Source organism: Aulostomus chinensis, chromosome 7 (genome assembly GCF_037954235.1).
Source record: "Aulostomus chinensis isolate RoL2024-O1b breed Wild chromosome 7, RoL_Achi_v1.0, whole genome shotgun sequence".
In the NCBI taxonomy this organism is placed as follows: Eukaryota; Metazoa; Chordata; class Actinopteri; order Syngnathiformes; family Aulostomidae; genus Aulostomus; species Aulostomus chinensis.
In genome coordinates this window covers 15,512,882-15,527,500 of record NC_141326.1, presented here as the reverse complement: position 1 = coordinate 15,527,500, position 14,619 = coordinate 15,512,882, and the positions used below count along the sequence as shown (strand labels likewise).

At 42.2% G+C, this 14,619-nt stretch overlaps 1 protein-coding gene across 4 annotated transcripts in view; it reads left to right on the top strand.

The window, feature by feature from the left end:
- The window catches only part of znf423 (zinc finger protein 423), a 156,194-nt gene that overhangs the window by 88,146 nt on the left and 53,429 nt on the right, over positions 1 to 14,619 (top strand). For 3 of the 4 annotated variants that reach the window (XM_086208686.1, XM_086208684.1, XM_086208683.1), the window contains one exon: positions 5,418 to 5,438. The exons of the other annotated variant lie outside the window; for it this stretch is intronic. In XM_086208686.1, the coding sequence (XP_086064812.1) occupies positions 5,418 to 5,438 (21 nt within the window). The remainder of the gene's footprint in view (positions 1 to 5,417; positions 5,439 to 14,619) is intronic. 4 annotated transcript variants of the gene reach the window in all.

The following is a 14,619-nucleotide window of genomic DNA, read 5'->3' as shown; positions in this document are numbered from 1 at the left end:
CTCTCTCTCTCACACACTCACACACACACACACTCACACACACACACACACACACAAGTGTGAGACAGGCAGGTGAAATGAAGAGCTCTTTTTGACTTGTGGGCTGTCTGGACCATCTGTTGTGCAATTTACCACTTGACTACACCTCTGAGGGTTCAAAGACTCGACTTAGAAAACAAGCACAATTACAGATGAAACTATGAGTGTAAAACAATCTTCCAGGAGCCAAATTACATATAGTCACACCCACACTCAGCACTTAGCATACATATTAATGCAGTCATATTCTTATTTTGTTTGATGATATCAAGGAATTTTCCACAGTTATACAGTATATGATCCTGGAATAATGAAACACATGATCAGAAACAAATGTATATTCCTATGTGAATGACTGAGACTCACACAATGAAGCACATCTTTCATGTAATGTATTATGGCCAGCTGCTTTTTGCATGAAGTACAATAAGCACGATGCAGCCACTGCCACTATAGCAAGGTAAGCTTAATCATTAGGGGGTTCTTTCATTATTCAGTGTCTGTGAGTGTTTGTGTGTGTTTAACCAAAAACTTGTGTTGAACTAAAAACTACCTCTTTCGTTTCCAGTCTATGATCTTTTATGAGCTTCCCCTGTGACAGTTTTTTTTTCTGTACTCTACTAATTTGCCACCTTAGCATTCCTGTTGTCATGGAGATTAACGAGGTGGACCTGTGAGTTGTTCTGGGGAACAAATGGTCTGCAACACCCACTCTCAGCCCTTGCTAGACATGACAAGCAATCCCAGAGTCACTGATGTAGTCTGAGGTGTGCGTGTGTGCGTGCATGCGTGCGTGCGTGTGTGTGTGCATGCTGACATTGCTCTAAGTTGTCTTGTAATGTCTGGAGACAGGAGAAGAGAGTTGAAACAGAAGTACAGCCTGGGTAACTTTTACTGCATTCCCTGTGGTACACAAACTCTCTCTTTTACCTGCTGTGTCTCTCTTACCTCTCATTTCATTCTTTCATTAGATTTTGTCCTCCTCATCTTAAACCCACTTCACTACTCCTCTCTGTTTTAATCCTGCCATTTTCCCAGGTTCACTTCCCTGTATGAGAGATAACCCCCCCCCCCCCCAACACACACAAACGCACACACAGATACATGCACACACACTCATTCATCCCCATGCAGTGGTGGCAGTTTTGGGTTAATTAACGTGCTTAAAGTGTGAAAGCGTAGCACAGATTAATTATGAAATTGAGGCAGATTATTTTTAAGAGCTTTCCCAGTTCCTATTATTACATTTGCGACTACCCTTCCCCACCCCCACTCTGAAATGAAGAAGGGAGAGAGAGAGAGAGAGACAGAGACAGAGAGAAAATGAACAAATTTCACTGCGGGTCTTTTAAATTAACAGGTTGAGGTCAAGTTGCATGGCAGCCTCCAGCCTTCAGTGTGTGTGTGTGTGTGTGTGTGTGTGTGTGTGTGTGTGTGTGTGTGTGTGTGTGTGTGTGTGTGTTTGCATGGTTGAAAGACATGACACTGTGAAGCGCTTTGTAAAAAGGAGTCCATTTACCATATCAACTTCCCGTACATAACATGGAAGGAGCTTGTCAACGTCCGTCCATTCATTCTTGCAGTCTTAGGGAGCATCTGGATCTCATGAACCTCATATCGGGATGCTTCAATGACTCCCTGAGGGAATGTTTTCATATTTGGCCTGATGACCTGTGTAGATTTTGCTGGTCAAGGGTCAAAAATCAAGGTGTGCGTGTGCATTAAAACAGCCTTGGGCTCACGTCGGTCCAATCGTTGTGAATGCGAGATATCAGGAATGCCTAGGGTGAATTTAATGCGACCAGTAATGTGACTGCCACATTGCTCCATGGGTAATACATTGTGCACCCCACAGTCCTGTTAATTATGCTGTCAGAAAGGGAAAGAGAGACAACACTCACACTGATAGAAGGAGAGAGGGTCAGAGTGAGAAGTCTAGAGTGGAATCCTTGTTGCGCTGAGGAAGAATCATCACAAGTACAACTTGCCGAGCAGTTTTGGGACTCAAGCCAGCCGCAGTTGAAAAATTATTTTGATATTAATTACTCATCACAAAGTTGAAATTATGTTGACTGCTGTGTTGTTAGTCATTTGCTTTATGATTCATGTTTCTTCCTCTCTATCAGTTACTCGTCGATGTTTCAGGGGTCTTCAAGTCGAACAAAATAAAACCTTTTCACGCAAACATTTTTCGCATCTCAAATGTGAACTGCCTTTAATGAAGCAATGCCACGTGATGATAAATGGACACCGGCACATTGTTACAGTTAAAGAAAACTTGCTTATTTGTTACAAACAACAGAATATTAAAAAATAGGCTTAAACAAGACCTTTAGACCTACTGACATGTTTAATACTCAATATTTAAAGGATCTAGAAAACGCCTCTGGTTTCTGCTTTACTGTGACGGCACTATAGACGTCCTCATGCTTTCCTGCTAACTCGGTCTATATCAGCTTAATTAAAACACCATGTGGTCAGTCCTCCTGCTCTCGAGGACGAGATGAGGAGAAGGACAGAGACAGAGAGAGGATAGCCCCAACAGGAGGGAAAGAGAAGTCCTCCAAGAAGGTTGAAGGGGCAAAAAGAAAATAATTTTCATGTTTTGCATAGACTTGTGTTAACCATGTCATCAGATAGTAGCATGCAGCACTGATTGTTGTTGGTGCAATTTTGCCTTTGTGGTTGGCTTATTTCAAGGATTAGCCCTTTGTGTGGACTGATTTGCATGACTTCTCTGGCCCTTGACATCCACCACAGTCTACACTATCAATTATTTTTTGAAAAATAAACAGTCCCATCATGCCTCTTGGTGGTGGGACGACCTTACGACACATCTCCAGGGCGGGGGCAACCTTGAATTAGACTTCACCAAGAGAAAATATCCTTAACAACTCGACAGTCCCACAGTAAGGAGCATCATTAAACACACACACAAGATATTAATTTCTTCACAATATGACACAAACCATCAGTTAACAAATGGATAATGATGATCAATGTAATAGATATTTCTGTGGTAAATGATGATGTTTTGATGGAAATCACAAAATTCCACATTTATCCACACTTCTTCCTCCGCCACTACATCACAACCAGTACATCCTGCACACAGGAGAATTTGTCTTATATACTTTTATAAACTCTGTGTGTGTGTGTGTGTGTGTGTGTGTGTGTGTGTGTGTGTGTGTGTGTGTGTATCTACTGCAGATAAAATGAGCTCTGTGAGGTAATATGTGCATTGGTGTTTTGCGTGGGTTGGGGGCACATCCCACCCGAGTGTGTATGTGTAACCACTGTGCTGTGTGTAATTTTTTTTTTTCTAGCTTCCAACACTGCTGAGCAGGTGAGGTGGGGGGTGTGTGGAAAGAGTAAACTTCTGGGTTTTTATCTCTGCATGTAGAGCTGCACTGACACATGAGCTCATTTTGACGCAAGAACAGTTTGTGCATCTGCAGCGTCAGTAGTGATTTTCTGGATGAGATCGTTATTTATATTAGTATACGATAATATGTGAATTTCCCCATAATGGGACCAATAAAGGAACATCATACCTTATACATTTACATAAGAAGTAAATCTAACATCTTCCAGGTTAAATTTTCTCTTCTTTATTTCCCACATTATCGCTAAGAGATGAGCATATCAAATAAGTACAGGAGTTCCACAAAATATTGTTAACGTGGTTAGTTTCATATCATGATTTACTTTGTTTTGTTGTTGTATGCTGCCTCCTCTCATTTATACGTTAGTGTGTGTGTGTCTGTGTGTGCGTGCCTCCTCGGACTGCCCCGCAGTGATTTTTGGCAGGCTTTGTTTTCTGCTGTGCAGCTGCACATCATGAAGATTTTCTTCCCTTGTGTGATAGTGTGAGGTAAAGACACAATTTATCTCTCCGTGTGTGTCTGTGTGTGTGTTTCTGCACTTTATTTTGATGTATAAAATAACAGATCAGCCTCCTATCATAGTGTCTTTGTTCAGAGAACCCTATTTGCAGAGGTCAAGAATGTTCTCTTATTGGTGATCTTAATTTATTGATATACATATATAAGATATGGTTCTGCCTTCAGCAGAAACTCAGGCCTGCTCTAAGTCCATCTACCACAATATGGTGCAACATTTTATGAGATTTTGTTTGAAGTTTTAAGTAGCTTTTGTAATTGTCTTAAATGCCTGAAACACACTGGAGTCATGCACAGCACGTTCCGCCAGGGTTTTTAACCAACCACACCAGCTCTGTTTGTTTAGACCCTCCAGCAAAGCCTGAGCCTTTTCTGTGGAGATAATCATTTAATAGGCCTGGAGGGCTGCATTGTAGAGTCACGAGCAAAGACCAAAAAAAAAAAAAAAAAAACCTGCCATCACATGGTGACGCGCATAACAGCTGTGCTAGAAAGTGATCAGTGTGGCTGCTCCAGTTGACTACAACACTTAGTGACACATCTGGTATGTTTCAGGCGTTAACTTCCTTTGTTGAAGTTAGTTTACATGGTTGGATTGTAAACCTTATCGTGATCTTTAACTTAATTAGTCTGGATATGTCTCCCAAAGGGTTGTCGTCTTCTCTCTCTCTCTCCCTCTCCCTCTCTCTCTCTCTCTCTCTCTCTCTCTCTCACACACACACTCACACACACACACACACACACACACACACTCACACCTAAATAAAGTACATGACAGCATGTTCTGAGTGTTTGTGCCGCCACTAATGTTTTACTAATCACCTCTGTCTAGATTTCACAGTGTGAGATCTCACATCTCAAACACATGTAGACATCCTCACACACTCATTACTCTCTGGCAAACATCCTCTACATGTACTGTATCTGCCCCAAACCAAGTGAATGCAAAAAGAGCCACATAAAACATGTCACCTCACTCTAATTGTGGATGAGTCTCAATTTGCATACTCTCAGTAGCTCTTCCATTTATGTGCCAATAACACAGCACACTCACTCTCTGCACTTAAACACTTTTGGTAAAACTTTCCTGCTGTCTTTCACTGTCTCTGCTGCTTTTATCTCCTGCCTGTCCATCATTGTAACTTGGATCAGCAGCAGCATTATTCATGAGTCTGACACAGGTCATTCCCAAAATAAGGCCATTCAAGTAACTTTACCTTCCTCACATTCACTCTATGTCATGGTGATAAAGAGTACCTAGAAAGGTGATCTTGAAAAATGGCTCTGCAAGATGACAGTGTGTTCATTTGTCGATAATACCAATGGGGACAATGACCAGTCTTTAAACCTGCTTCATGTTGTATCAAGGTTTTTGCCTCCCCCCCTCCACACATCAGATTCACACTGCGTATTACTAATCCTGCCCATTCTCTCCTCCGCTCTCCCCATCCCCACCTGCCTATTGGATGGCTGTAGAAGAGCCCACCTGTCGGCAAGGTTTGTCCCCTTTCTGTCTCCTTAGCTCGCACTATGAGCAAGGCAGCGTTGTGCTGCCCCACTGCCTGCCCATCAGCATTTCATTGATAAGCATTCTCCCGCTTTTCAAAAGATGGAGTCAAATTCAGTTAATGGAAATTATGATTATTGTACGGAGTCATGTGTTAAAACCACATTGCATGATGTGGGAAACAAACATCTAAGCAGTAATGAAGTACTGAATGCACCAAGAAACTGTTCCGTATTAGCAAGAATTAGTGTTGAGCATAAAACATTATCAACAGTAATAATCTTCAGGGATTATTTTATATTATAGACAAATCTTGGTATAATTACCCCTCACCTCAGCTCCTCATTCACCCCAATCCCTGCTGCTAGCTGCATGTTTCATTGTCCTTCCCACCTCATACACATCTCACAAACACACACAGACACACTAACACACACAGACACACGCACACACAAAATGCTTTGGAAGTATCGAGTGGCCACTCACCTGGATCTAAGTGCTCCCTGTGGAGAGAGGTGGCTAATGATGTGTCCTCAGTGTGAGCTTTAGTTACCTATTTACATCTACACACTGCAACAATGTTAGCTATACTTACCTCGTCACCTTCTCCACAGATCTTATAATCACACGTATTTCAAGGGGACATTTATCTTCCAAAATGGCTTCTTGTTTGACACATGACAGCTTCTCAGTGTTGAATCACTGAAGGTGCTACAATATATATGACGGTGACTTTGGCTGCAGACCAAAACCATTCATGATGCCCCCTCTTTTGGTGTCAGATAAAACCCAGCTAGCTTCAGAACACTCCACCTGTCCATTAGCCGGCAGTGATGCACTTGACTAGTAATGTCTGTCTGCTGTCTAAGCAGCCACCGGAGGGCTGTGGCTGAGCTGCCATAAATCTGTGCATATATCTACCCTGCTTGTTGCTGTCCCCTTTCTTCTTTCTTTCCCTTCCTTTTACACATATATACACTTATCCAAATGTATGTTTGTGTTGACAAGCAGGGTCTGGTGTGGTTACTTTGTGTCACTGAAAGCTTAATGAGGTGAATAAGAAGCTATTAAGGTCAAAGGAAGTGGATAATGTGGTGAAGAGTTGCTTCATGGATGTGTGTGTGTGTGTGTGTGTGGGTGTGTGTCTCTGTCTTTGCCACCGGCTAGCAACATTGCTGTTTATTCTGCCCAGCTGCACTTGAACTAATAAGCTTCACACTACTCTGCCCTTTTGTGCTGGTGTGTGTGTGTGTATGTGTGTGTATGTATGTGCGTGCGTGTGTGTGTGTGTGTGTGTGTGTGAGAGTTTCTCCGTGAACACTCACAAGAAAACACTTAACATTATCGTCATACCGGGATTTCACATGAACACAACCAGCATTTCACAGACAACCGAGTAGTAGAGGTACTGTGATGAGTATTGCTATCTAAACATTGCATGCACAAGGGTCCCGTCTGACGGAGCTTGCAGCACCACAGGAAACTGCATGTCTTCTTAATGGAGTGTGCTTTAGTGTCAACACATAGATCAACTATTGTTTCTAAAATAAAATTATGAATGTTTGAAGCTTTTTACACACCCACCACTCACCAATCAGCAGCTCTTTCCAAATAGGCCTCTAGGTGCATTTCCATTCAAATGTATCTTAAGTTTTACAGAAATATTCACTAATTATAATGCAAATATATGCGTTTCCATACACTAATGTTATGGGAATATTAGAGGTTGAAAACAATGATTTTCTCTCTCTCTCCCATTTCTAGTGTTAGTTCTCTCTCTCTTTCTCTTTCTTCCTGCTATAGGTGCAAAGGTTTAGCAGGCTCACAGTTCAGATCGTATTGCAGTATTTGGGTCGTGGTGTCAGTTTGGTGAATTCATTAAGGAAAAGAAAAACTTCAAAATGCAGAGATGCTCACACTGAGCTGAAAAGAATGAAAAACACAAATTCACATTAAATTGACTTCACTGACGAGTCTTTTGGTTTGGTGTTTGCATGTCTAGCAAATTAAAAATGTTTTGGTGGCAAAAAGATTGTTCTCTTCCAATGTGAGTATCGCTGCTGCTGACACTCAGGAGAGGTTTATTCAACACATCGTTTGCTTACTCATCTTTTGACTAATGTATAATAAATACAGTTATTATGACTATTGTGATGTAATTCCCAGTTTCAAAGATGAATGAAAAAAGAAGCAGATTTTATACATACGTCTGACTGCCAGTCAGAAATGAGTCTGGGTTAGGTGAAAGGCCGAGCAGGTTGTGGGATATCGGTCTGCACTGTGATGGTATGAACATAGGAACAGATGACAGCACACAGCCCCCTCTCCTGTCTTTCATCCCTCCCTCCATCCATCCTTCCCTCCTTCCCTCCCTCCCTCACCACCTGGAGCCAGCGAGCTGTGACACCAGAGGGAGGGAGGGAGTGATGATGAAGGGACAAGGGACAGGAAGGAGGGAGAGTGAGGGAGGGAAGGGATCACTGAGGGCTGGATGATGGAGAGAGGAAGGAAGGATGGATGGACAGATAGAAGATATCTGAGAAAATAAAGATCTACTGTAACGATATACAAGGAATAACCTCAGTCACATTCAAAACTCTTAGTTGAGTCAAATGTCCTTCCTTCAGGTATAATTTGTCAGGATTATCTAATCAGATTCCTTTTTTATCTACTTTAGGGAATATAAGGATACTTCATTACATTCATGTATTTACACACAATGACTACTCATAGTACACAGCACAGTACAAATGGCCCAGAATCTTTACTAGTAGTGGCTGCCAGCTCAGGTGTGTTTCATTGCCAGCTTTAAAATCAAAAGTAAAATAGAAACTACCACATACATGGACACTGTTAAAAGAAAGTACATGTTATGTGTTTGTCGCTGTTGTCGGCTTTATTGCCTGTGCATGAACACACACACATACACACACACACACACACACACACACACACACACACACAAACACACACAGAATTGTTTGTGTATTTCCATTTGTATGTGTGTGTGTGTGTGTGTGTGTGTGTTTTGAAGGCTGGGAGCATGGTGGTCCCCTGGAGAGCTCATTTTGTCGTCTTCTCGCTTGATTTACCTCCTTCTTCTGCTGTTTATTACCAGTCATTACAAGCTGTTTGGAAACCTAATAGGACACACTGACAAATAGACGGGGAGAGACCCAGCCAGGATAGGCATCGGAACACAAAATAATCATGTTTGTGTGTGTGTGTGTGTGTGTGTGTGTGTGTGTGTGTGTGTGTGTGTGTGTTTGAGAGAGAAAGTGTCTGCCTGTGTGTCATGCTGGATCTTTGCCTGGGAGAATATTTCTACATGCAACATCAGCTATCTTAACTCATGTATAGAAGTTGTCTGTCATGTGTGAGTGATGTCTTTGTTGGTCCTTTCTCTGCAGGTAGGTGTGTATGCTTGTGTGTGTGTGTTTAGTCAGAGGGTGGCCTAGTGGGCTATATAGCATACTGTACACACATCCCTCCTTCGCATCCCCCCTCTCCCTCTTTCAACTTGTCCAGGTGTGGCTGCACCAGCTGCGAAAGCGAACGGGACAATTACACACACACACACACACACACACACACACTGCTCCTCTCTCTTTCTCTGCTGGCTAATTGTCAAGACAAACAAAGCGCTTTGCCTTTATGCGCTTCATAAACATAGGCCAAGCAACAATTAACTCCCTGCTTAATTCACTAACTATTCTGAATTCATTTTCTCCTGTGACAGGCGCATCTGTCACAGCTGGTAGCAAGCAAAGCATGTGTGCATTTGTGTGTGAGAGATTTTTACAGCCATGCAGTCAGACTGTAGCTTTAAATATGATATGTCAGGACTGAATACCAAGCTTTGTGTATGATAATGTGGGGAGAGTGCCAGTGTGTGTGAGAGAGACAGATTAATGTTTCAGGGGAGGTGAGCAAAGAATATGTCAGTGTTTGATGTTGAGCTTACATTTACTTAATGCATTTTTATGTCAGTATGATGGCCATCTTGATGGAACCTAAGAGGTTGTGTTGACCTGTATATTAGCGGTAAGAGAAGAGAACACAGTCTGCCAGAAGAAGACCCTGGTTCATGTGTTTTGCAGACAAGTGGAGTCAACACAAACGTCGTCCATCCATCGTCGTCTTCCGCTTTTCCTTGCTAGTAAGGGTTGCGGTGGGGCTGGAGCCTATCCCAGCATCTATGGGCGAGAGGACAGGTCGCCAGTCCATCGCAGGGCCAACATACAGAGACGAACAACCATTCACACTCACAGTCACACCTACGGTCAATTTAGAGTATCAATCAGCCTCGTCCCCAAATTGCATGCCTTTGGACAGTGGGAGGAAGCTGGAGTACCAGAGAGAACCCACACAGGTACAGGGAGAACATGCAGACTCCACACAGAAAGATACCGTGCCCGAGCGGGGGCTCAAACCTGGAACTTTCTTGCTGTGAGGCGACAGTGCTGACCACTGCACCACCGTGCAGCCCAACACAAACGTAAAAAAAAAAAAAAAAAAAAAAAAAACAGCAACAAAAAACAATTTCTTATTTACTGCTATCATGTGGTGTGCGTGTGGGGAAAAGTGCTCTCTGAAAGGGTAGCAAGTGGTTCTGTTTCACAGCCCAACAAGTAATTTCCTATCTTTAGGCATTGATGCACATGGCCAGGGCATGTTCTTCAATAAATATGTGAAACTAGATGTATTATGAAAGCAACATGTTAGAAATTTGTGAAAGCAGGTTTTTGAACTTGCAGTAATTAAATAGCTAGGAACATGATGGAATGAAGAGAAGACAGGCGAGTGTACTATGAAACTAATCATAGAACCTGAAATAAGAAATTGAGACATAGGGAAACAGGACTGCCAATTATAGTTCAGCTGGGCGAGATTAATTCTGATGGGTAACAGTGGGAGAAAAAAGAGACTGATGCAGAAATGCTAAAGGGAGCAGGTGAGGGAGAAAGAGACAACTGAATGTAAATAAATAGGGTGAAATGAGTGGGACTGTATGCAGATAGGTAGATGAAGATGAATAAAGCAAGAGTTGGAACAAGAATTCGTCAGTAGAAAGCGAGATAGAGAGGATGAGAGCAATCTCTGGCAGATTTTGGCTCACACTCAGTCCTCTAGCCGAGCAGCTGGACTTCATTAGTGGCTGGTGTTAATTACAGGGACTGTACACACACACACGCACGCACGCACGCACACAAGTCCGTGCACACATGCACATAGATGCACACTAATAGAAATGCGCACATACATGCACACTCACATAGCCTGTGTTTCAGGGTCACCTTGCTAGCCTTGTTTGAGATGGTGCCAGAAGGACAGGAAAACGGAAATGGAGAGGGCTTACACACAAGTGTGTGTCCACTGTGGCAGATTTATATCTTGTTAATGGTATTTTGAACAGCTGCATATTCATCACCTGGGAGATGACTCAATCAAGATATGTTCTGGGGTAGGGCAGCATGTTCAAACACACCCTGTCAACTGTGGTGGTAGGTATAATACAGGTTTTGGGAGAGGACTCTGTTTCACATTTATGTACACTAAATACAATCCTAGTAGAACACAAAATTAATGAGTATTTGGATTGTAAGCCAGACACAAGCAGCAATCTGATGGACCTAAACGAAGCAATTTGTTGTCTTTGGAAAAGTGGCAGGAAAAGAAGGAAAGTATCTATCTATCTATCTATCTATCTATCTATCTATCTATCTATCTATCTATCTAATCTATCTAATCTATCTAATCTATCTATCTATCTATCTATAAATAAAAAAACCTAACTTTTACCTGTCAGATTTATTTTCTGAACAGAAGCTCAGTTATACAAAGGCCACTGTTCTCCAACAGCCTACAAACATATGTGGGTTGAAAGCCTACAAACAAACTTGGTGAAATGAGATCCTTCAGTCTTAATGATATTACACAAAGGTCATGACCTCATACTGCACGAGCCAAAGCAAACATCATCTAGAGAGAAGACAAACTTGGGATCAAGGGGGAAAGAGTTGTTTAGAGGCTCAGTTTGAGATTGAGTATTGATTTGGAAGGTTGTGTTGTTTGCTCTTGGGACTGGCAAATAACATATTGATTATCATTTTCTTGGCCACCACGTAGACACAATCACTAGCTCATTAGAATTCTTGGAGTCCACGGTGTAGATTCACTGCTCATGACTTTAATTTTAGTGAAGAGACGCAGAGGGATGGCACTTTAAATAGCCGATGAAAGTGCTTAGTGAAATGTTGAGATAATATATTCTAATACATTCTTCAGAGGCCACGACAGAAAGAGAAATTTTGGAAATGTGTATGTTCTTTCCGATTCTTTTCCGATGATTTACTAACCCATCATTGCTTAATCATCTCAAGGAACAGTCAGCTGCCCACTAGCTGTTGATTCAGCACAGTCCACTCCTAAATTGCATTTGAGTCAAACCACAGAATACACTTCCTGGAGAGAAATGGTCGAGAAGACCCTCTTCACAGCATGAGATGGGATGCAAAGGCGTGCTGGGAGATGTTTGAGGATTTTCTTTGGCTCTTAATTAAAGGCAGAAGCCAGGAGATTGCTGGAGAAAGAGTGAGAAAGAAAGAAAGGTTGAGACAACGGTATACATCGGTGCTCTTATCTTTCGTCTCTAAACAGATGTCGACCAGGCTGTTCTCTTTATTGCTGTACAAAGGCCTTGTGGCAAACACACTCGCACACACATACTCATGCACGCAGATATGCACACACATCATCCTGGGTAAATCAATGCATTCTGGTTTCAGTAATTTCCCAAGGTGCTTTGCTCTGCCCCCCCTCAGGTGAGTGAGGTGACAAAGGCAGCCACAGAGGAGAGAATCTCTTACTTTCTGCTCTGATTTTTTTAAGCTGGTGTTTGCTTTTCTCCCTTTTCTTTCTTCCCTTCTATAATTCTTTGCTGGCTTTCAGTTGGCTTGTTTTTCTCCATGCAGTATATTCATGAACACGGGATAATTTTCTTGAAATAGGAGGGATCCACACATTTTAAAATCAATGCAAAGCAGTACAGTCAGCAAATAGCAGCTGAACGCGTTTGTCTGTTCAATGGAATCATTGCTCTTAACTGAATGTCACCCAGATGTAAATGTCCATGTTAGTGTTTCACGACTAGCGTGCCATGCAATAATCCATCTCCACAAGCAGAGTCAGTGCCAGTGGGAGTTGCATTTTGACCAACCTGACAGTGACAAACTGTGTCCACACTACCCAGCAAAATACATCTTATCACATGACTATAGGTTTGCTTTAAAACAGGGCTGCCCAAATTTAGCCCATCATAAGGTTTGATTTGGCTCACAAAATGTAAATAATAATATAATTTGCTTGGTAGAAATTTTTTTTTTAAAAAATCATTAAAAAAAAAAAACGTAACTCACTGTTGATACTATTGAGTATTTTGTGAAGTAAAAATGGTCTTTAAATATGTAGGATCACAAATTATTTGATCAGGCAGCAGAGTGACACTGTGTAGGATATTGAAGCTGCTCATCAACGGATGACTGAACTTATGTGCTATGTTTTTGTGTTGCAGAACAATTGCATTCTCCTTGTTTACCTGCACTTGAAAGTCCAATGCAATAGAAGCACCTTATCAAACCCACTTTATTATGACTTAAACATGTAGTGCTAATTTGTTTTTTCAGCTTTGTGGAATCTTAAATAAGGATTTGAGGGTTTTTCTTACCATTTTAACAACTGAATATGTGCTTGCTTTTGTTTCATGGACACCATTATGGTTCAGTTTTGGTCCCACAGGGGAAAGGTTTGTCACCCCTGTGAAGGGATTCTGTATTTTTGTAGATTCCATCCTGCATCATCATTGATATTATATCTGTAAAGTAATTTCTCAAACTTTGTCCAACTGATTTGTGTGTGTCACATTCTTTCTTTTTCCACTGGTGACCCCGCCCCCTCTCCTGCTGTCTCTTTTCCCGTCAGCCACTTTCAACTTTCCCATCTCATGCTCTCTGTCCCTCTTCATTCTCGTGTCTGTCCTGGATGAGAGATGCTCATTTGTGACGGAGCCAGACTGCTAATGGTGGATGGCAAGAAACAAAATCATCCATGCCAAACACACACACACACACACACACACACACACACACACACACACACACACACACACACACACACACACACACACACTGTATTAATATGTACAAACAAGGACATCCATCTGGAAATACACATGCTGAGATGCTCTCTTATTCAGACACATGCACACACACACACATTGTAGCAAGCATTCAAAGGTATACACACACACACACACACACACACGGACACACATCAGTGCATAGACACACAGCATATTCACACTAATGTATTCACTCTGCATACTCCCTACTGCATTGCTCCTGGTGCTGGGCTCCCTCTCTGCTCTGCGCCGTGCCTCCTCCTCTCCGTCCTCCTCCTTCTCCTTCTCCCAGTACATCTGGCACGCTCAGCTGCCGAGGAGCGCCATAATTATCCCGCCGGAGACGCACACACTAGCACAAGCATACACATACTGTGCGACGAAAGCTCACACACACTTGTCTTCGGCGATCCGCGCCGCTCCCTGCTGCTCCTCGTCACTACCGGGGCTTCATTAGAGTGTGTGGAGAGTGTGAGTGTGAGTGTGTGTTGATGCATGGTGCTTTTGGATGCTATCCAGATGTTTTTTCTTTATAGTTGAGGAGTCGGGCGTGTCCTAGATGCAACTGCCCTGCTCATGTACTCTCAGTGATTTGAAAATGTCTCATATACAATTGTGGTGTCTTTCATAGCTCCTATGTCTCATATCAGCAGCCAGTTTAATTTAGCCGTCATGTAACAGACAGCGAGTGGACAGTCAAGGGTATCATTTCCTCAGTTGTTGTGCTGCTGAATAGGAACATGCATGCTGGGCCTCTGATACATGCATTTGTTTTTATCTATATTTCTTTGAATATCACTACTGCATAATAATGAAATTCTTGTTAAGTCTTACCAGAAACACAGTCAGTATGAAGGGAAGGCTAAAAGGCTTTTCTCATTATAATATAAACGCGTATTAAAATAGGAGGGGATGGACACATTTCCCACTCATATGTTGTCCCCCCGCAGTAGTAATTGCAGGCCTGTTTTTAGTCTTGTCTTGTGTCACAT